At 55.2% G+C, this 21,087-nt stretch overlaps 1 protein-coding gene across 13 annotated transcripts in view; it reads left to right on the top strand.

Moving 5' to 3' along the window:
• Positions 1-21,087, top strand: part of PITPNM2 (phosphatidylinositol transfer protein membrane associated 2) — a 144,459-nt gene that overhangs the window by 106,567 nt on the left and 16,805 nt on the right. For 7 of the 13 annotated variants that reach the window (XR_007471600.1, XR_007471601.1, XM_049697721.1 and 4 more), the window contains exons 2-8: positions 4,852-5,024; positions 9,428-9,565; positions 12,066-12,280; positions 13,354-13,475; positions 16,050-16,277; positions 18,624-18,932; positions 20,020-20,115. Coding sequence is in view for 11 of the 13 variants with exons in the window: in XM_049697721.1 (XP_049553678.1) it covers positions 4,947-5,024; positions 9,428-9,565; positions 12,066-12,280; positions 13,354-13,475; positions 16,050-16,277; positions 18,624-18,932; positions 20,020-20,115 (1,186 nt within the window). In the remaining 2 variants the exon portion in view is untranslated. Of the gene's footprint in view, positions 1-4,851; positions 5,025-9,427; positions 9,585-12,065; positions 12,281-13,353; positions 13,476-16,049; positions 16,278-18,623; positions 18,933-20,019; positions 20,116-21,087 lie in introns of all 13 variants that reach the window. The other 6 variants (XM_033440815.2, XM_049697722.1, XM_049697723.1 and 3 more) reach the window with 3 other exon arrangements.

Genomic DNA, 21,087 nt, shown 5'->3' with positions numbered 1-21,087 from the left:
TTTTCTGTCTTTAGCCGCTGTCTGTCGTTTTGAGAACGGAAGAGCTCCCACTGCTCTCTCTTCAGCAGGAAGTCAGGATAGTTGTCGGAACCGACTAGCATAGGTGTAGAAAGAAACAGATCTGGCTTTCTTTTTTTTTTTTGTGGTACGCGGGCCTCTCACTGCTGTGGCCTCGCCCGTTGCGGAGCAACAGGCTCCGGACGCGCAGGCTCAGCGGCCATGGCTCACGGGCCCAGCCGCTGCATGGCATGTGGGATCTTCCCGGACCGGGGCACGAACCCGTGTCCCCTGCATCGGCAGGTGGACTCTCAACCACTGCGCCACCAGGGAAGCCCGATCTGGCTTTCTTAAGTAAATAAAACGCTAGTATCTGATGAGACAAGAGACTGTTGGCCCCTTCAGAGTGATCTCCCTGAAAGACAGCCCCAAGAGGGGCCAGCGTCCCTCTCCCGAGCACTGTTCCTCTTTCTGGGAGGGACCCAGGGGGCTCACAGTGACCCAGAGCACTGACGGCTTCCCAGAGAGCAGCCCTGGGGGGTGTGGGTGACCGCAGACCTTCCCCAGGGCTGCTCGGAAGGACGGCTTGGCTTCTGTGTGGAAGTGCTTGTCGGGAAACTTATGCTTTGTGGTTACACCCTGTCTGGCGAGTATGTCTTTCCTCCCCTGGGAGAGAGAATTCTTGAAGCAAGTGATGGTCTCTTGTCACCCTGCTCCCGCCCCAGCAGACCCTGAACTCCATGGGCGCGTGGGTGTGGCTGTCGTGCCTGCTGCAGGGAGCAGCTTCATCTCAGCCTTGAGCACAGCCTGCCCTGTGGAGAGTGGCCGCCGGTGGCCTCCGTGCCCCCACTGCCCTGGCCCCATCCTCCGGGGACGCGGCGAGGCGACGCTGGGGGTGCGCCAGTGGGAGGTGTCTCCGATGGGGCGGCGCGTTCCCACCTCGGGGCCTTTGTTCCTGCTGTTCCTTCTCCCAGAGTGTCCTCCTCCCACGTGCTCTGCTGTACAGAATCTCACTGATCCTGGGAAACCCAGCTCACGTCGTTTGAAAGCTCCACGTTCTGTGAAGCCTTTTCCAAGTCCTTCTGGACTGAGAGACGTACACCCCCTGGCAGGGGAGCACTTCACCCGCACTCATCTCGGTGACACTGGCGATGACTCTGGACGGCGGATGGCATTATCCCCATTTGACATATGGAGAGACCGAGGCTCGGCGGGCACGGATCACACGGCTGGGAAGCGCGTTGTCAGGTTGCGACCTCAGATCCCGTGGGGGGGGAGCTCCGCTGTGACTGCTGCACATTTTGTGTCACTCAGAGTTCTGAGTCCTCTCCTATCATTAGTCACCACGCACTTAACTATAACTAGACAGGACCGTTTATTTTGTTCTTTCCTTCTACATACCTACCTCTGTCACTCTTTGGCCCCTGTTGGGTGGAGGCACAGCTCTCTTCCTCTAGCCCAGCAGGAGATGGAAATGCAGCCTAAGCGGCGTGTTGTCTTCTGGGGGCCGTCGTGGGGTTATTGCCCTTGGTCGGCCCTGAGCTTCGCCTGCGAGCCCAGCTCCCCCAGGACATGGGAGCCGCTGAGGGACCTCTGGGTATGTGTCCCCTCCCTGTCTCTGTGCCCTCAGGCTGCATGTGGAGATGTGGACGCCCCCTGTGGGATTACAGCTCACTGGGGAGCTTGTCTTTGGGAGAAGAAAGCGGAGACTTGGGGAGGAGAGGAACGTTATCCTGTGTGTGTTCCAGACACGTGTTCACAGGGCCCCCGAAATCGAGAACCGAGCCTGTGTCTGGGTGCTGGCTCATGGTCTGAGAGTCCATCCGGGTGTTAGGATGGGGGGACGTGGAGGCTGTTGGGGGGAAATGGAGGCTTCTAAGGAAAAAGCATAGTCCGGCCCCACATCCTGCCCTGGTGCCTGGTGGGCTGGAAGAGGCAAACCGGTGGACATTTGGTCTGACGTGTGTGGGCGAGCGCGGGCAGGTCATTTACTGTGGAGCCGTGAAGAGCCCAGAAGGGCAGATTGCTTAGAGTTTCTCGAGAACATACAGAGATTGCACCTGACCTCTTTGTTAGCAGTTTAGGTGACGACGTGGACTAGCCCAGGCTCACTCTGGGTCATTGCATTGTCCCTTGCCACAGAAGGAGCCCACAGAGCCATGCGGAAAAGCTTTGGAAAAATGGCCCTTATCGAACCTAGGTTTTCCCTTTCCTGTCTCCAGTCCGCATTTCATCCAGCCTCTCGCAAGCACACGGTTCTCTCTCCTTTGTTTGTGTCGGGAGGTTCCCAAATCGGGTGCCCGTCCTACCCTCTTGGGGGGTCAGCCTGGGTGCCTCGCTGCCCCGGCTGAGCCCAGGGTCTTGTTTCCTTGTTCGGGCTGTGCCTTGAGGCTTGCGGGATCTTGCTAGGTACCCGCCAGGGATCGAACCCGTGCCCTCGGCAGCGAAAACGCAGAGTCCTAACCACTGGACTGCCAGGGAATTCCCTCAACGTCTTGTGTCACACCCTCTTGTGGAAGGAGGTGGTGCCTTGGGGGCTCTGGACCATCACTCGTCTCTCCTGCGGCCTCAGCTTCCAGCCAGACTTGAGCTTGGACCTGTGGGTCTCAGAGCCGAGTCCAGGCAGCCTGCAGCCTCTGCTTTCTCGCCCTCCTGGACAATTTCAACTCGGGCCCTGAACCCACGTGCCCTCTTAGCTGTTGGCTGGACCCACACCTTCAAGGAAGGTTAGAGGTGATGTTTGCACATGAGCACGGCCTCTGGAGGGTTGAGTCCTCCCCTTTGTGGTAAGCTCAGCGGTCCAGGGTTGATCAGGGAAGAGACAGGACCAGGAGGGGCAGTAACAAGCTTTCCTGGATGGCGCTGGGACAGGTTTGCTAGGGTGGAAAATTTCTCCCAGCAAGAGGCCTTCCAGATACAGTGATGTGGGACCACCACCCAGAAAGGGAGAGGCGGAGTTCGACAGGGGGCTCATGTGTCGAGGTGGCATCGCTCAGAACCACGATGGAGAGCCTCTGGGTCACAAAACTCCCCCTTCGGGGTCTTTTATGAACTCGGGTTTGTCTCATCTATGCCTAGTAGATGTTGGGTGCAGTTTCTGGGGTATGTAAAGTAGATGAACTCTAATTGGCTAAAAAGATGTTTATCTGGACTGTATTTCAAGCAGTTGGATAAGTGAGAAGTTGAGTTTGGTGCTGGGTGTTTTGGGGGCTAATAGTCCTACCTGCTGTAAAGAAGGAAACAACATGGGGGTCACTTTAGGCTCATAACGTGGGTGCCATCCCCAGCCTCCATCTCCCTCCTTAGGTGGTTTATTAAAGAATTTCTTTCCACCTTACGTACCGAAGGTCCCAAGAGTTCTGGTACACATGCTTTTCCCAGTCGCGTTAGTTATCCAGTAACGCGTTAGTGCCCAGGTGATGCTCAGGCCTCGTACACATGGTGCCCTGGGGAAGCTGCCTGCCCGGTCGGCCCTTGCTTTTATCACTTAGCCAGCATCCTGCCTCCAGTCCCTGTGAATTCTCACTGACTGCTGTCCCCGGCGTGGTCCTTCTAAACTACTATCCTGATTCTGCCACTGCCTGTCTTGGAAACCTTCACTCAGCTTCCAGTTGACAGCATCCCTTCTCTCTGGGGGTAACAAATATATCCACAGCAAAGCCTCCACCACCTAGGGGACCGATTATGATGGGTGATTTCTTTTTCCAGATCACTGCAGGTATGCCTCCTTCAAGCATTAAGTTTCGTTTTGTTTTTTTAAATATGATTGCTTTAGGTGCAAGTCTTCATCAAATATATTGTCATCTTAAATACAAGTTACTGTGAATACATTGTTTGCTTATATATATATATATATATATATATATATATATTTTTTTTTTTTTTTTTTTTTTTTTTTACTGTACACGGGCCTCTCACCGTTGTGGCCTCTCCCGTTGCGGAGCACAGGCCCCGGATGCGCAGGCTCAGCGGCCATGGCCTCACGGGCCCAGCCGCTCCACGGCATGTGGGATCTTCCCGGACCGGGGCACGAACCCGCGTCCCCTGCATCGGCAGGCGGACTCTCAACCCCTGCGCCACCAAGCAGCAAGCCCTGCTTGCTTTTATTTTTTAAATAGCTTTATTGAGATGTAATTCCCATGCCCCGCAATCCACCCATTTATCTGATTTTCCTCTTCTACCTCCAAGACCTAGCCCAATGTCGGCAATAGAGTAGGTATCAATAGGCAGTTGGTGGTGGATTGAACTGAAACTACACCTAAGGTCACCTCTTTTGATAACTCGGGATCTCCTGCCAGGAAGCAGTGTTGCCACCTGCACCCGGTGACAGGAGCAGAACCGATTGCCCTGATGCCGAATGGTCCCAGACTGCTGATTTTTAAAATTCTCACGTCTGTTTTTCGTAGTTTTGTCTGTCCTGCCTTCTTGCCGGCCGTCATCACTTGCTGCCGTCACCGTGCCGGCCTCCAGCTACTCCAGAACACGGGGAGGCGGAGGCTGCAGGCTGTTAGAACTTTGCGTAAAACAAGAACGCGATGCTCTTGACTCTTAGGGGATGCGATGCCCTCCCATCGCCTGGCCCTCGCTAGCAGGATAACACTCCTTTATTTCCTCGTGGCTGATCAGAGTTTATACATGTCCTCTACACAGTGGCTTAGCAAACAGGGAAAATGGAGGCTGGGGAGGTGAGGGAACTTGCTCAAGGTCACGCGGTGGGCTCACGGTCACACAGTGGGCTCATGGCTGACTTGAGACCAGAACTCTAGCCTGGGGTCTAGACCAGGCCCTTCCTGTGGTACTTTACCCATCAGCTTTTGCAGAAAGTGACTCTCCTGTCCTCTCTTTCTCTCTCAGGGGTCCTTGGTGAATTTTGTCATGGTTATTTAAGGAACCTCGCCTAGAAGTCCCAACGCACAGTTCCCCATTGACGGGAAGGCTTGGACTCCAAGATGATTATAAAGGAATATCGGATTCCTCTGCCAATGACCGTGGAGGAGTACCGCATTGCCCAGCTGTACATGATACAGGTGGGTGGTGAGGCCGTGCACACAGCCGCTCTCAGCACCGGCGTGGAGGGTGGGGTGGCACCGTGGCCTTCACAGCAGTATCTGCCCAGTAGGCTTCTGGCCAGTGTCTGAATTGCACTGGAGCTCTGGCTCCTTTTCTGCACACGAAGCCAGGCACACGCAACGCGCCGTGGATGTTTGTGGCATTGGATTGTCTCGCCAGCACTGTATTCACAGCACTGACAAGACTAACGCTCTTTGTATGTAACACCCGTCCTCTTACTGATCCAGATATTATCCTTGTGTTTAGTCATCTTGGGCTGTATAACGAAATGCTACAGACTGGGTGGCTTAAACAACAGACGTTTATTGCTCACAGTTCTAGAGGCTGGGGAGTCCAAGATCAAGGTGCTGACAGATTTGGTGTCCGGTAAGGGCCCTCTTCCTGGCTTACAGACGGCCACCTGCTTGCTGTGTCTTCACGTGGCATAAGGAGCCAGGGAGCTCTCTGGAGCCTCCTTTATAAGGGCACTAACTCTATTATGAGGGCTCCACCTTCATGACCTAATCACCTCCCAAAGGCCTGACCTCCTAGCATCATCCCATTGGAGGTTGGGGCGTCGACATATGAATTTGGGGGAATGAGGGACACAAACGTTCAGTCCATGACAATCCATTTGACAGACAGGAAGGTGCAAGGCCCAGAGAAGTTAAGTGACTTGTCCAAGAGCACACAGCCTGCCTCCCGGCTCCAGGTACGCACTTTCCTCATGCCTTGGGCTAAGTGGCTGATTTACAGAGTCACAAATGACTTTGAGGATGACCGGGGCCTGTGACCAACCAGAGATGATCACCCCACCCCAGATGTTGCTGGCCTCCCTACTCAGTGCCTGACTAACCTGGAACCCAGGATCGGGTCCTCATGGCCCAGACGTGGCCACAGCTCCTGCTCGTTGGGGTGCTGGCTGCGGTCCTGCCCCACGGGGGTCTCCGTCCCAGCTTCTCTGCTAGCCTCTTGCTCATCCTCGCTGCCCCAGCCCTTTGCCTGGCCTGGCAGCTTTCCTCCCAGTTGGGAGTCTGATTATGAACCTGCTCCCGGCCTGGCTCTGGCTTTCCTGGGTACACAGATGCCTCGGTGCAGCCCCTGGCCGCGCAAGCGTTACACTGGGCCATCAGGGCAGGGAGAGCTCGGCAGGGCCTGCACCCTCATCCTGAGTCTGACCTGGCCCTCAGCGTGGGAAGCTTGGCTGGGAAGAGAACAGAAGGCCAGCTCAGCCTCTCCGGGGGGCTGTTTGCTCCACGCTGCTTCAGAAGCGCCACTCAATTCCCTCTTGAACCACTTACCCAGTAATTATTCCTCGAGAGTGGGGAGAGGTGAGACTGGCATCAGCCCCCCAGCGCCGGGCACTCTGGGAATCTCTCAGCCTGTTCAAGGACCAGCTGATCTGCCAAAGGCACTGTTTGTCCTGTGGCTTCCTCATTCCTCCCCGAGCCAGGGGAGCCCTGGACCCTAACCCTGGACCACAGCAGATGGCCCTCAGCTCTGCTTGGGGGCTGGGAGCGTCAAGATCCCAGGAGGCTGACTTTCAGCTTCCAGTTTATCCCAGGCTTTTTCAAGTATGTAAACACCTCTGACTCAGGGCTCCTCAGACACCTGCCGTCTGCACCCCCTGTATTAAGGTGCTTTTTTCAACATCTATGCCTCCAATTAATGTGAAACCTTCCCAGCCTCCTAGGTGATGCCTCCTACAGCCCCACTGACACGGCGTGCCTCTCAAGGCCAGCCTCCTCTGCTCCCGCTCTGGCATTTGTCTCACCCGCCTCTGGCTCCACGGTCCCGGGGGGGCTCCATCCACCGTGGGGGTGATGGACAAGCCCATTATCTCCACTGTGTGACAGTTTCGTGGGTGTGAAAGTACATCACAGCTCACCGGCTGTACCTTTACAAATAGATGGTTTATTGTATGTCAATCCTACCTCAGTAATGCTCTTTGAAAACTAAGTTAAATTCCCCAGACTTTTCTGTGCCCGGCCTGGGAAAGGGCTGGGCTACAGAGACGAATACAAAGTGCTTCTGCGCTCCAGGACTGCCTGCGGGGAGACGGATGTGTGTGCAGCCCACTGAGTAGAGGCCAGAGCAGTGGGGCTAGGAGGCTGGGAGCCCAGTGTTCACTTGGGCTTGGGGCCAGTGCTCCAGGAGGGCCCTCATTCCGAGCTGGGCCTTACGAGATGGATGGTCCATCAAGGAAGGCAGCTCCGTTTTTCTGGAAAGAAGAGCAAGACCTTAGTTCATTACCCACTGATCCCGCTTACCAACTGCGGTGGCAGCTAGGAAGAGGCCGGCCTTCCAAACAAGCCACCTCCTCCCTGAGGTTGTGAACAAGATGGGCTCACGTATCAAACTGCCTCATACCTGCCTGACCAGCACTCAATATACATGTTGTTCAAGGTTAAAAAAAAGAAAGGAAGGAAAGAAAGAAAAAAAAAATTGGTCTGGCTGGGAGAGAGCCTTCCATCCTAGGAGGTGCCCAGCAAACGGGGGGAGCGGTCAGAAGCGCCTTAGCCAGGACCCTGGACAGCTCTGAGAGCTGCCTGATTGGCTGGAGTTTCTTGGACTTTGAATCCTTCACCCCCCACCCCCTTCATCCGGTGCTTTTTCTGCACCAGGCCCCTGGCGGCTCAGGCTCCTCCCTTGCAGACCCCAGGCCCCAGGGATGGGGGAGGGGAGGAGAGGAGTGGGGAGAGGCCTTCACCCAGCCTGTGCGGGCAGGGTAGGGTAGGTCAAGCCCGCAGTCTCCGGTAGGGTAGGTCAAGCCCGCAGTCTCCGGGGAGTGGTTGGCAGGGATGGGCAGTGACTTCTGATGTGAGCAGGACACTCCCCTTCTCCTTTTCTCCCCTCCCCCATCCCTGGGGCCTGGGGTCTGTGCAGCCCCAGTGAGGCCAGGTGGGAGGCACCCTCCCCCGCCCCTGCTCCCTCTCTGGCCTTCCCCGTGCCTTCTCTGCCCTCGGATCCCTGGCAGGCCGCACCTCAGCCCTCAGAGACTCCGTGTGCCCTGACCCCTCTGACCTGCACGTCCTCTTCTCACTGAGCCACCCAGCACCCCAGATGTTTCATTCCCTGGGGCTGCGTAACAGAGCACCACAAACTGGATGGCTTAAAACAACAGAAATTTATTCTCTCCAAGTTCTGGAGGACAGAAGTCCAAAATCAAGGTGTTAGCTGGCCATACTCCCTCTGAAGGCTCTGGGGCGCTGGGGGGAATCCTCCCTTGACTCTCCCAGCTTCCGGTGGCAGCTGGCAATCCTTGGCATTCCTTGGTTTAAAACTGTTTCACTCCAGCCTCTGCCTGTGTTGTCACATGGCTGCCTGCCCTCTGTGTGTGTCTGTGTCTCTGTTTTCTCTTCTTATAATGGTCTCTTCTCATTGGATTTAGGGCCCAGCCTAAGTTGTCTAATCCATCTAAGTTAAGATGACCTCATCTTAACTAATTATCAATACATCTGCAAAGACCCTATTTCCAGATAAGGTCACAGTTTGAGATTCTCAGTAGATATGGATTTTGGAGGGGGAGGCCTTTAACCCACTACACTGGGGCTTGGGCAGACAGGTAGCCCCATCCCCACTTATAGTTTTAGAAACTGAGACCAGACACAAGAAGCAACTTGTCCAGGATGAGAGAAAGTTGGCCACAGGGTTAGGACTGCAGTCTCTGTACTTGCTCAATAACTGCTTATCAGCACCTACCTTGTCCCGAGGTGTTTTCCTTGAGGCGCTCACTGCTTCGGGTGAGCGGGCCCTGGAATCCAACAGGTCTGAGTTTGTCCTGGCTCTGCGGTTTGGTAACTGTGTAACCTTGGACGGGTCACTCGGCCTCTCTGAGCCTCCACCTTCCCATCTGTACCTTGGGGGTGATAGTAGTCCTGCAGTCTTCTCAAGGGCTCATTGCAGTAACTATATGAGAAAGCGCATGCCAAGCGCTTAGCACAACTGCTAATAAACGAAGCTACTGTAAGAGGCGGGATCTTGGAAAGCATCTGAGAAATGGTCGCTGTTTTCATTACAGAATCTGGGCCACATTCCAGGAGCTCCTTTAAAGAGTGAGGAATGGCATGTCCCTGCTCTGACTCCATCTGTGGCTTCAACCAGTGTCTGCTGTTTTTCTGAAGGGGACTCAGTGTCTCTGGCCATGGAGATAGATCACGTCTTTGTGCCTTAGAGAGGGTTCGTGCCCCGAGGGCGAGGCAGTGCTGTGGGGAGTGCCTGTGTACATGTGCGAGGACTCAGGTGTGTGCACGTGTGAGTATATGTGCACCTGCTGTTCAGGAAGCTGACCGAAGATGGCCTTGGTGATGCTGTCATGTCACCATGGAAACAGATGCTGGGCTTAAAGTCACCAGCACCTTGACCACGAGGTTTTGTGCAGAAGCAGAAACCTGAGCTTCTGGACCCTGGGAAGGACGTTCGTGGCAGAAAGACACTTGGAGGTGACCCAGGCATCACGTCTCCCTGGCAGTGTCTCCGAGGCCCCTTCTCACTCGTGTTTGATCTCTCTGAAATCTTAGTTGAGTACAAGAGGCAAGGTTGGTTTTTATTTGTTTGTTTGTTTTGTTTTATACCAGATTTATTGAGCTGTAAGTCCCACACCACACAGTTCACACATTTAAAGTGTATAGTTTAGTGGCTTTTAGCACATTCACAGAGTTGTGAAACCATCACAATTCTAGAGCATTTTCATCATCCCATAAAGAAGTCGCTCTCCATTTTCCCCCAACCCCCAGGCCCCCAATAATCTACTTTCTGACTCTCTGGATTTGCCTATTCTGTACATTTTATATAAATGGGATCGTGTAGTATACGGCCTTTTGTGTCTGGTTTCTTTCACTCGGCATGTTTTCAAGGTTCATCTATGTAGTAGCATGTGTCAGTACTTCATTCCTTTTTACAGCCAAATCATATTTTATTGTATAGATATAATTCGTTTATCAGATATATTATTTACAAAAAATTTTCTCCCTTTCTGTGGATTGTCCTTTCACTCTCTCGATAGTGTCCCTTGAGGCACAACAGTTTTTGTTTTCATTTTGATGAAGTCCAACTTAGCTATTTTTTCTTTGATTGCTTGTGCTTTGGGTATCATATTTGAGAAACCCATTGTCAAATCCAAGGTCATGAAGATTTGCCCCTATGTTTTCTTCTAAGAGTTCTGTACTTTTAGTTCTTACAATTAGGACTTTGATCCATTTTGAGTTAATCTTGATATGTGGCATGAGATAGTAGTGCAGATTCATTCTTTTGCACTTGGGTATCCAATTGTCCCAGCAGCATTTGTTGAAAAGACTCTTCCCTCCTGCATTGAATGGTTTTGGCCCCCTTGTTGAAAATCAATATGTATAGCGTATAGATCTGTGGGTTTATTTCTAAACTCTCATCTCCATTCCATAGATCTGTCCTATGCCCGTACTATACTGTTTTGATTACTATAGTTTTTTGGTTTTTTTTTTAAAGAGCTACTACCACCCGCAACAGGTGGATGAATCTTTTTCGGCTACGTCTGTCCTTGTTGCTGCGCGCGGACTTTCTCTAGCTGTGGCGAATGGGGGCTACTGTTCATCACGGTGCAAGGGCTTCTCATTGCGGTGGCTTCTCTTGTTGTGGAGCATAGGCTCTAGGCGTGCAGGCTTCATTAGTTGTGGCACACAGGCTCAGTGGTTGTGGCGCATGGGCTTAGTTGTTCCGCCGCATGTGGGATCTTCCCAGAACAGGGCTTGAACCCGTATCCCCTGCATTGGCAGGCCGATTCTTAACCACTGCGCCACTAGGGAAGTCCCTACTGTAGTTGTGGGGTTTTTTTTAATTTATTTTTGGCTGCGTTGGGTCTTCGTTGCTGCATGTGGGCTTTTCTCTAGTTGCGGTGAGCGGGGGCTACTCTTTGCTGTGGTGCACGGGCCCTAGAGCTCGTGGGCTTCAGTAGTTGTGGCAGGTGGGCTCAGTAGTTGCGGCGCACGGGCTTAGTTGCTCCGTGGCATGTGGGATCTTCCCGGACCAGGGATCAAACCCGTGTCCCCTGCATTGGCAGGCGGATTCTTAACCACTGTGCGACCAGGGAAGTCCCCCTACTCTAGTTTTATAGCAAGTTCTGATATCGGAAAATGTGAGCATTCCAGCTTCCTTTTTGTTTTCAATATTGTTGCGGCTGTTTGAGAGCCCTAGGAGTTCCATATGAATTTTAGGATCAGTTTTTCCCTTTCTACCAAAACTGCCATTGGATTTCGACAGGGATCACATTGGACCTGCAGCTTGCTTTGGGGAGTGTTGACATCTTAACAAGTATTAAGTCTTCCAGTGCGTGAACACAGATGTCTTTCCGTTTATTTAGATCTTCTTTAATTTCTTTCAGCAATGTTTTATAGTTTTCTGTGTACAAGTCTTGTACCTCCTTGGTTAAATTTCTTCCCAGGTAGTTTATTCTTTTGGATGCTGTTGTAAATGGAAATGATTTCTTTATTTCCTTTCTGCCGTATTTGCTTTTGTGGGTTGATTTTGTATTCTGAAGCTCTGTTGAATATGTGTATTAGGTCTGACAGATGTGGGGGGCATTCTTTAGGTTTTTCTGTATATGGGTGTGTCATCAACAAATTGAGATAGTTTTCCTTCTTCCTTTCCTATTCGAATGCCTCTTACTATTTCTTTTTCTTGCCTAATTTCTCTGGCTAGAACCTCCAGTACAATGTTGGCTAGAGGTGAGAAAGCAGGCATCCTCATCTTGTTCCTGACCTTGGGAACACTTTCAGTCCCGGCACACTCAGGAGTCAGAACGGAGGAGTTTGCAGTGCAGTGCTGGGCTCGGACAGGGAACCGTGGCCCCTTCAGTCTCCTGCATGAGTGCTGGGGCCAGCAGTGGGGGGGGGGGGGGGGGCGGTGTCCTGCAGTGACACAGGAGGAGCCAGCCTGGTTGGCCAAAACCCCACCCCCCATTCAGCACCCTCCGCCAGTCTCCTAAGCCCCTCCCCCTCTGCAGAGTGCTCTGGACCCACACATCGCTAATGCTTTTGTCCCCACAGAAGAAGAGCCGTAACGAGACGTTCGGTGAAGGCAGTGGCGTGGAGATCCTGGAGAACCGGCCATACACGGACGGCCCTGGTGGCTCCGGGCAGTACACACACAAGGTGTACCATGTGGGCATGCACATCCCCAGCTGGTTCCGCTCCATCCTGCCCAAGGCAGCCCTGCGGGTGGTGGAGGAGTCCTGGAACGCCTACCCCTATACCCGAACCAGGTGAGCTTGCCCTCAGCCCCCGTGCTGTCTGCTGGGGAAGCAACCCTGCAGCATAGATGCTGGTGCTGGCCCCCCAGACAGGCTTAATCCCCACACCCCAGGGAGCCCTGGCTTCTGGGGAGCTGAGCCTCCGTTCTGAGTGGTACCCTGAAGGTCCCCCAGGTTCCCCCTCAGAGAACAGGCAGGAGAGGGAAGGGTATACCCCTAGGTGCCTTCTAGCCTGCCAGTGGGGGAGACCAGGAAGGCCTGAGTCCAGCGAGGGCCATCTGAGACTCCTTTGCCATCTGGAAAGGCTCAGGGAATACAGACTCACGTTAACGTTCGCCTGGGAATGCAGGACCGTCCACCAGATGGGAAGAAACACAAACTGAGGGTAGACCAGATGGCCCAGAGATTCCCTCCAACCCTGAGACCCTCAGCGACTATGATGATGTTTTATAACAAACCATGCTGAGCAGGGCTTTCTTTGGATCCCTCTGGTAGGGGGGCTCTTCACTCTGCGCCCCCACCCAATAGAGCTGAGCACTGCTTCGTTAGAAGAGATCGGGGGCCGCTCCCAGCTGGCCGCCCACTTGCTGGGCAGGTGGAGTCCCCGTGAATCTCCTGGGGCTTCCTTCCCCAGGTCGTCGAGGGCCTGGAGCTTGCTGGAGGATCCGTCCAAGTCATGCCTCTTCCCAGCAGCACTTTCCTCCTCTGAGCCCATCTCCAGTCAAGAGAGAGGGGCTGCTTCCCTGTTGCCACACCTGGTTTCTTAGGGGACAGGGGACAGGGTGGCATGTCACACAGATTCAGCCGACTCAGCAGTGTGCCACCTTCTCTGTGCCTGAGTCCACACCACGCTTCACACACGTGGACACAGGGCTGCCGGCAGCTTCCCGGAACAACTCCCTCTTCCCCCTAAACCCATCCCTCCCCCCAACCTGGACTTGGCTCTTCTTGGGACGAGGTGAAGGTCCAGGAGCTGGACAGGACAGACGCGTCTCAGCCACCACTCCAGCCCTCGTCCTCCACCCAGCCACCCACGCCTACACCGCTAAGCTCGAGTCCTGATGGATACTCTCCTTCCCCCGCAGGTTCACTTGCCCTTTTGTGGAGAAATTCTCCATTGACATCGAAACCTTTTATAAAACTGATGCTGGAGAAAACCCCAATGTGTTCAGCCTGTCTCCTGTGGAAAAGAACCAGCTGACGATCGGTAACCGTCTACCCTGACGCTCCCAACTCCGGGAAGGGCAGGAGCCCTGCAGGGCTGAGTTCCCGGTTTCCCCGCCCGTGGGCCCCTTGATTCTGCCCCTGATCTTCAGGACTGGCAGGCTGCAGACCAGCTCCTGTCCTGGGCGGGGAGGTTAGAGTCCAAGCAAGCCTGGTCGGAGGTGTGGGGGCAGGAAGGATGGGTCTCCTCGGCCCCATTTCCCTGATGTGCCCACTAAGGCTACGTGCGTTTCCCACTCAAGCCCCTTCCCTTCATCCCTTCGAAGTGTCCCCATCCCCAGAAATGCATGCGTGTGCTTGGGGGCCGCATCAGGCTGACAGCCATGCGTGAGTGCAGCAGGCCGGATGGGGCCTGTGTCCCCTTGACGGTGGGCAGCCTCTGCTCTACTCCCCTCTAGCTGACTATGCCATGTGGGAAACAGGCCCCATTTGTTAAATCTTCTCTTTCAAGCGAGGCCAGAAATCAGGGTTTTCGTGTGAAATCTTCCAATTCCTAAATGTTGACGACTAATTAAAAATCTTTGTAAATATGCCACCCGAACAAGACACATCTGTGGACCAGCCGCACCTCAACAGGCCCCAAGCCCGTAGGAACAAGCCATTGTGGTTCCCAGATGGGTGCACGGCTGGCGTTGGAGGGGTGCTGATGAACTCCCAGGCAGCCTCAGAGGCCTGGAGGGCAGTCCCCTGAGACTCCTCCCTCCTGCCGGAGTTTTTAGGCCCCAGTGGGTTTTGGGAGATACCTTAGCTTCCTAGGGCTGCCAGAACGAAGTACCACAGACTAAGGGACTTAAGACAACAGATACTTTTTGTCTCACAGTTTTGAGGTCAGACGTCAAGGTCAGGGTGTCAGCAGGGTTGGCTCCTTCTGGGGTCCCTGAGGGAGAATCGGTTTGGGCCTCTCCCCTAGCGTCTGGTGGCTGCTGGCAATCTTTGGCGTTTCCTCGGCTTGTAGGCTCATCACCTCAATCTCTCCCTTCATCTTTACATGGTGTTCTCTCTGCGTGCATGTCCGTATTCGAATTTCTCCTTTTTTTTTTTAATTGAAGTATAGTTGATTTACAATGCTGTGTTAGTTTCAGGTGTATTTATTTTTTAATTGAGCCAAATTTCTCCTTTTTATAAGCACTCTAGTTATATTGGATTAGTGCACCCTAATGACCTCACTTTAATTAGATGACTTCTTTAAAGACCCTGTCTCCAAATAAGGTCACATTCTGAGGCCCTGGGGACCAGAACTCCAATGAATGAGTTTAGGAGGGGACACATTCTACCCATAACAGGAAGGAAGGGCCCAGCATGACGCAGGCCCTCTGGCAGCTCTTGTCCGGCCAGCTGCAGGCTGCCCCCGAAGGCCTCCTGCCATGGTTCCTAAGTCCCAGCCCCCCACTTCGCGGCCTTTGCCTGCCTGAGCGGGCTGGGCACGTGGTCTGCTCCAGGAAGGATGTGCATCCCTCCCCACATCCTGCTGCCCTCGGGCCGCTTCTGACCAGTCACTAGTTTCGTCGGGGCCAACGCCTGCGTCTGTAAACCACAGCCCAGACTCAGTGCCAGCAAGCCAGGGAGACGAGACAGCCGGGGCCCGGTCGGGGCAGAGCCCCCCCAAGTGCCGTCGTCCCCACACATCTGAAAGAAGGAGTCTCTGAGCCACAGACCCTGTCCTGAGGTCTGCCACTGGCACGCAAGCCCGTCTACCACATGCACACCTCGGGGAGCCAGCCCAGCAGGATGGCTTTGACTTGGGGGAGGAGCCGTGTGACAAGAGGTGGTCCTTCCCAGAGTCACTGTCCCGCCCCTCACCCAGGTCCCACCAGCCCCCAGTGCTGTTTCCCAAGCGCCCAGCCCCATGGCATCTGCTGCCCACTCTCAGGCACATCCTGGACCCTCTCAGGCCCGACGCCTCCCGCTGGGCCCATCAGACGTGGTTTCCGGACTCTTCCCTGCTGATCTGTCTGGGAGGGGCTTCCCAGCAGGCCAGCCGCCTTAAAGCTCATCTGTAGGGCCACTTCCCCTCAGGGTGCCGGCCGGGCACAAAGCCTGGTGAGAGATGGCGGATGTGTCCAGCTGCATCCCCATCACCTCTACCCACGTGGACACCCTGGTGGTTCCCCAAACTCCCCCACCTCCTGGTTCAGTGTCACATTCTGGGGCGTTCTTGGCCTCACAGTTCTGCTCCTGTAGCTGAAACACCAGCTTTTCTGGGAAGCTTTACTCTTTTACTCACCCCCGCCGCATCCCACATCCTCCGTCCTCATCTCGCCCACGCTTCTCCAGCTCATCACCTTATTTATCCGCTTTGGCAAGCGTGCCCAAAACACGGGGGTTGCTGAAATGATTTGAAAAGGAACAAGGAAAGCCACAGGTCCTGAGGGCGGGGGAGCTCGGGGTCAGGGTGGACCAGAACAATGTCCTCACCCCCACGTCGGGCCCCGTGGCCCATCGAGGCCTGGGGCCCCACGAGGATTTGGGGGTGGCAGGGACATGGCGAGGAGACTGGATGGGGAGGGGTGGGGTGGAGGTTGGGGCAGACGTTGTCACTCACGGGGTCTCCCCGTAGATTTCATCGACATCGTCAAGGACCCCGTGCCCCCCAACGAGTATAAGACGGAAGAGGACCCCAAGCTGTTCTACTCGACCAAGACCCAGCGGGGGCCCCTGTCCGAGAACTGGATCGAGGAGTACAAGCAGCAGGTCTTCCCCATAATGTGCGCCTACAAGCTGTGCAAGGTGGAGTTCCGCTACTGGGGCATGCAGTCCAAGATCGAGCGGTTCATCCACGACACGGGTGAGCGCGCCCGGCCTCTCCGTCTGTGTGCCTGTCTGCCCGCCCTCTCTCTCTGCATCTGCCCGGGACTCCACGTTTCTGTCTTACTCTGGACAGGCGACCCCCAGGGCCCACATGCAGCCACCCACCTGGTTTACCTTGACCGTATAAACACTTGCCGAGCGCCTACAGATGACAGGCAGCGTACGCCTGCCCCAGACACTGCGGACTCGATGGTATTTGTAACACGTGATGTCCACCCACCATGGGGGAGCAGCCCCAGGGGACTGCCCCCCTGCTGCTCACAGCACCTCTCGGCACCCCAAGGCCAGACCCCAGGCCCTTCCCCGGCACTGCCGCCCGCTTTGGGCTGGAAGTCCCAGGGGAGAGCGTCTCGGACATCCTCCTGTCCTACACCCACGCCCACCCGGCCCAGAGCAGGTGCCCAGGGAACGGGACAGCAGATGCCCAGGGGTTCTAGAAGGAGCTAGTGCCGACCCAGGCTCCTCCCTGCCCCCCAGTCAGGGCAGAGGTCAGTGCCCAGGGCCTGGTTTTAGCCCCAAGACTCACGATCCAGGAGTGGCACCCAGGCAGACACCTGCTCACTCCAAGAGCAAGGGTGACTGTGTAGCCATGAGCAGAGTCACAGCACTGATGGTATGCTTCACAGGGGTCACATCAGCTCTCCATGGCCCTGCAGGGTGGCCACTGTCACCCCCTCCAACCCCCATTTGCAGTGGAGGAAGCCCAGGGCCAGCCCTGGGTCTGAACCCAGATCTCCCGTCCCAGCCGTCCTCGTCTGTGCATCACATCTCATCAGACGGTCTGTCCAGTGTGGGTGCTGGCTGACCCTGAGGGTGGTGTGCCTGAGGCCACGGCCCGGGGCTTGGGGGCACCCTCCTAGGAGCAGGGGTGAGAGGGAGTTTCTCCCAGGCAGGCTTTTGGGAATGAAGGGATATAGAAAGGACGGCTGGGGAGGCCGAGTGGCCTGAGCGAAGCTGCAAGTGGGAATCGGGAGGCGAGCCCAGAGGAAGGGTCGCCAGAGACCAGCCTGGGAACGAGGAAGGGCCGGACCCCCTGGGAAGCCGCTCAGCTTTCTCTAGGAAAGCGGGAGGAAGACTCAGTGATGACCCTTCCGGGTTTGCCCCCCTGGAGAAACTCAAATGCACGTTCCGGAATGTTCAGAGCAGCAGGATTATAAAAGCAAAACGGACAAACAATGAAAGTGAGCCAAAGGCCCGCTGGCAGGAGAAAGAATAAATAAAATGTGGTATTTCACACAAATAAATACCATACGGTATTTCACACAAATAAATACCATACGGCAGCATACCGGCAACTCAAGAAGGGGAAGTGGCAGAAAAATCCATGCAGCAGGACACATACATGTAAATGTCAACAACATGTAGGCCAGCCCAACATACTGTATAGAAAAACACGGAAAGAAAAGCAAGTGACAAACACAAAATTCAGGATGGACCCTTTCAGGGCGGGAGGAAGATGCGTCTGGGAGGGCGACCGTGGGCTCCGTGTTACTGGTCACGTCTACTCCCTCGATGGGTGGTGGCGGGGGGGGGGGTGGGGGGGGTGGGGGCGGGGCAGGGCGGGGGGGAAATGCTTTATTTCTTCTTAATGGTTTTTAAGCAGCCTATTGAGGCCTGATTTTGCATCTGTTGTAAGAGAAGTTTGAGTTCCGTAAGCTTGAGTGTGTTTGCAGAGTAGTGCACACAGTTCTAGAACATTCCATACCACCAGAGTCTTTCGCAATCACCCCCACTCTCATCCCCACCCAAGGCGGCCCCCATCTGCTTCCTGTCCCTGTGGTTCTTCTGTTCTTTATACCTTAAAAGTATCTTATTTTCCATCTTATTTTCTATATATGATATATTCCTATATATCGTACTTTATTGTATTTTGTATCTTATTTTATATCGTATGTGTATATATTCTGTTTAAAAAAGAAAGGACCAACGTGCTTCGAACTTGAGGTTGACTTTCCCGTGGGAAATTCGACAAGAGAAGTGTCCTTGACTCTGAGATAGGAAGCACTCAGGAAGTCCTTCTCCAGCTCCCCACAAGGCAGGAATCCCCCCCCGCTCCCCCCGCAAAACTCAGCATGGCTTCTGAGCAGACACAGTACCTTGGGAAGCCCCAGTACCCCAGTTACAGAGCCACTGTGAGCTTGTGAAGCCATCTGTGAGCCGGACCCCTCATTTACACATGGGGAAACGGGCACGAGGGCAGTGGTTTGCTGGAAGCCACGCAGTGGGTGAGGGGCAGAGCCTGTCCTGCACCGCGGGGCACCTCCCAGCCTAGGAGTCCCCGGGGGCTCTAACACGGCTCTGTCTCTCTCTCCCTCCCCTGCAGGCCTGCGGAAGGTGATGGTGAGGGCCCACCGGCAGGCCTGGTGCTGGCAGGACGAGTGGTACGGGCTGAACATGGAAAACATCCGGGAGCTGGAGAAGGAGGCACAGCTCATGCTGTCCCGCAAGATGGCCCAGTTCAGTGAGGACGACGAGGGGGCCGCGGAGCTGGCCAAGGATGAGGCCCCCCAGACCCAGGCCCCCAGGGAGCCCCCGCAGCCCAGCAGCAGCGGTGGGGAGCCCCTGGCGGGCAGGGGTCTGAAGAAGCAGTGGTCCACGTCCTCCAAGTCATCCCGGTCGTCCAAGCGGGGAGGTGAGCGCACTCTGTCCCCGCGGGTGTCCCTGACCTCTGCTCGTCCACCCCGGCGACTGCCCCTGCCAGGCAGCCCCGTGCCTCTGCCGGGGACTTCGAACTCTGAAGGTGGACTCTTGCTTTCGGACCTGCGGGCCACACCTGTGGGACTCAGAACTAGTCACCTCCTTGTAGCCTCTGCCTCGGAGTGAAGCCCAGGGCGTTGCCCCAACCCTAGCAGGTTCCCCCAGACTCACCCACCCAGACTCACCCACACAGCCCAGCTGAGACAGGCAGCCTGGCCACGTGGGATCCCCACTCCCAGCCCCTCCTGGGACCCAGCCGGCTGCAGCTCTGAGCCAGGGTTCCAAGGCGGGGTGGGGGGGTCTGGGTGCGCTGCACCCAGCACACCCAGGAGAGGCTTCTGCGCCTGAGGGAGCAGCCAGGCCAAAGGACCCTGAAAGGCTTCAGATACTCAGAAAGGCCTTTCTCTGGAACTCACTTGAAAGTGCGGTGGTTATTGGGGAAACTCGGTGTATTTTGTCTAAAACACCAGGAGTCCCACCCACTCCCGCAAATCCAGCTTTTCCCACACCAGGCTTGTGCTGTGCTGAAGGGACCCATGGAGACACACGCATCGATACCTTTAATCTCACTTCCCGCCCCTGCCGGGCATCCCTGTCTGTCAGCCCCGCCGTGGCAGAGTTGAAGGGGCTCGCTCCTGGAAATTCCCTGGCGGTCCACTGCCAGGGCCCGGGTTCGGCCCCTGGTCGGGGAACTAAGATCCCGCATGCCACGCAGTGGTGCAGCAAAAAAAGGGAGGGGGCCTCACTCCTGAGCAGATCAGGTCTAGGGCATAGGAGTGGACCCAAGCCTGGGTGACTGCACATCCTGGCCTCATCCCTGATACCCTCCCCCATCCACGTTCTCCCGGGACAGGACTGCATTGTGCCAGGTGGGCTGGGAGATGCGTCAGAGCCCTCATTTCTCCATTGCATCCCCTGCTGAGCCCTCCTGGCCCTACTCTAGCATCATCGCACCTGCCTGCCTCCGCCCGTTTATCCCAGTGCTGCTGGGTGGTCGGTCAGTCTGGGGTTTTGCCTTCCAGCGAGTCCTTCCCGCCACAGCATCTCGGAGTGGAGGATGCAGAGTATCGCCCGGGACTCAGACGAGAGCTCGGATGATGAGTTCTTTGATGCTCACGGTAGGCGGGCACCGTGGAGCACACGGGCCTTCCCAAGAGGGGGAGGGGAGGGGTCTGAGAGAGCGGCAGGGGATGCAAGTCAAGGTGGGGATTACCTGTGAAAAGTTCTGGCTGAACAGCAGCACGTGGGGGCAGGGGCAGGATGAGATGAAGCCACCAGGAGTCTGGGGTCTCACACTCACCTTAACCTGGTATCAGAAGGTGCACGGGGTCTGGCAGGTGGGGACTGTTCTCTCGAACCCCCCCAAAATGGATTTAAAATCAGACGGTGACATTTTTTCCATATGTGAATTTATTCCCAAAGGGAATTCCCTGGCGGTCCAGGGATTAGGACTCGGTGCTCTCACTGCCATGGCCTTGGGTTCAATCCCTGGTCAGGGAACTAAGGTCCCGCAAGCCATGCGGTGTGGCCAAAATAATAATAATAATAATTCCCTAAGAAGCTTTACAAAAGCATAACTTCTTCTAATGTTCTAATGTTTGTAATTACTGTCTTTTCATGATTAAATTAACACACACCTAATGTAGAAACCTTAGAAAATACAAACAAGTAGAAAATACATGAAGTACCCTTTTTCCCGCGAATCCCAGAATAAGCACAGCAAACAGCCGGATAAGTCACCCACCTGTGCTGGGGAGATGCACCTACCAAACGTCCTCGCTTCGTACCTTGCCTTTCCTCTTGAGGAAGTAAGGGGGCCAGCAGGCAGGTACAGGGAGACAGGTTTGCAGTTTATAAGGCGGGACGCACTCAGAAAGGGACAGGGACTTGCCCATAGGCACACAGCAGGGCAGAGGCAGATGTGGCCCTGGGGTGGGGACCCGGAAAGGGAGGCAGGTGGTTCCTGAGGCAGCCTCTGCACCTGGGGCCTCCCTGAGGTTAGAGAGGGTGTTTGGGGCATCCCATACTCCCACTGCCCTCCAGCCAGGCCAAGAGGCTGAGCCCCCCCTGGCTCTGTGTCCCTGATATGA

Source organism: Orcinus orca, chromosome 15, assembly GCF_937001465.1.
Source record: "Orcinus orca chromosome 15, mOrcOrc1.1, whole genome shotgun sequence".
In the NCBI taxonomy this organism is placed as follows: domain Eukaryota; kingdom Metazoa; phylum Chordata; class Mammalia; order Artiodactyla; family Delphinidae; genus Orcinus; species Orcinus orca.
Note: the sequence above shows the minus strand (reverse complement) of the source record. Positions and strands in the feature narration are given on the sequence as shown.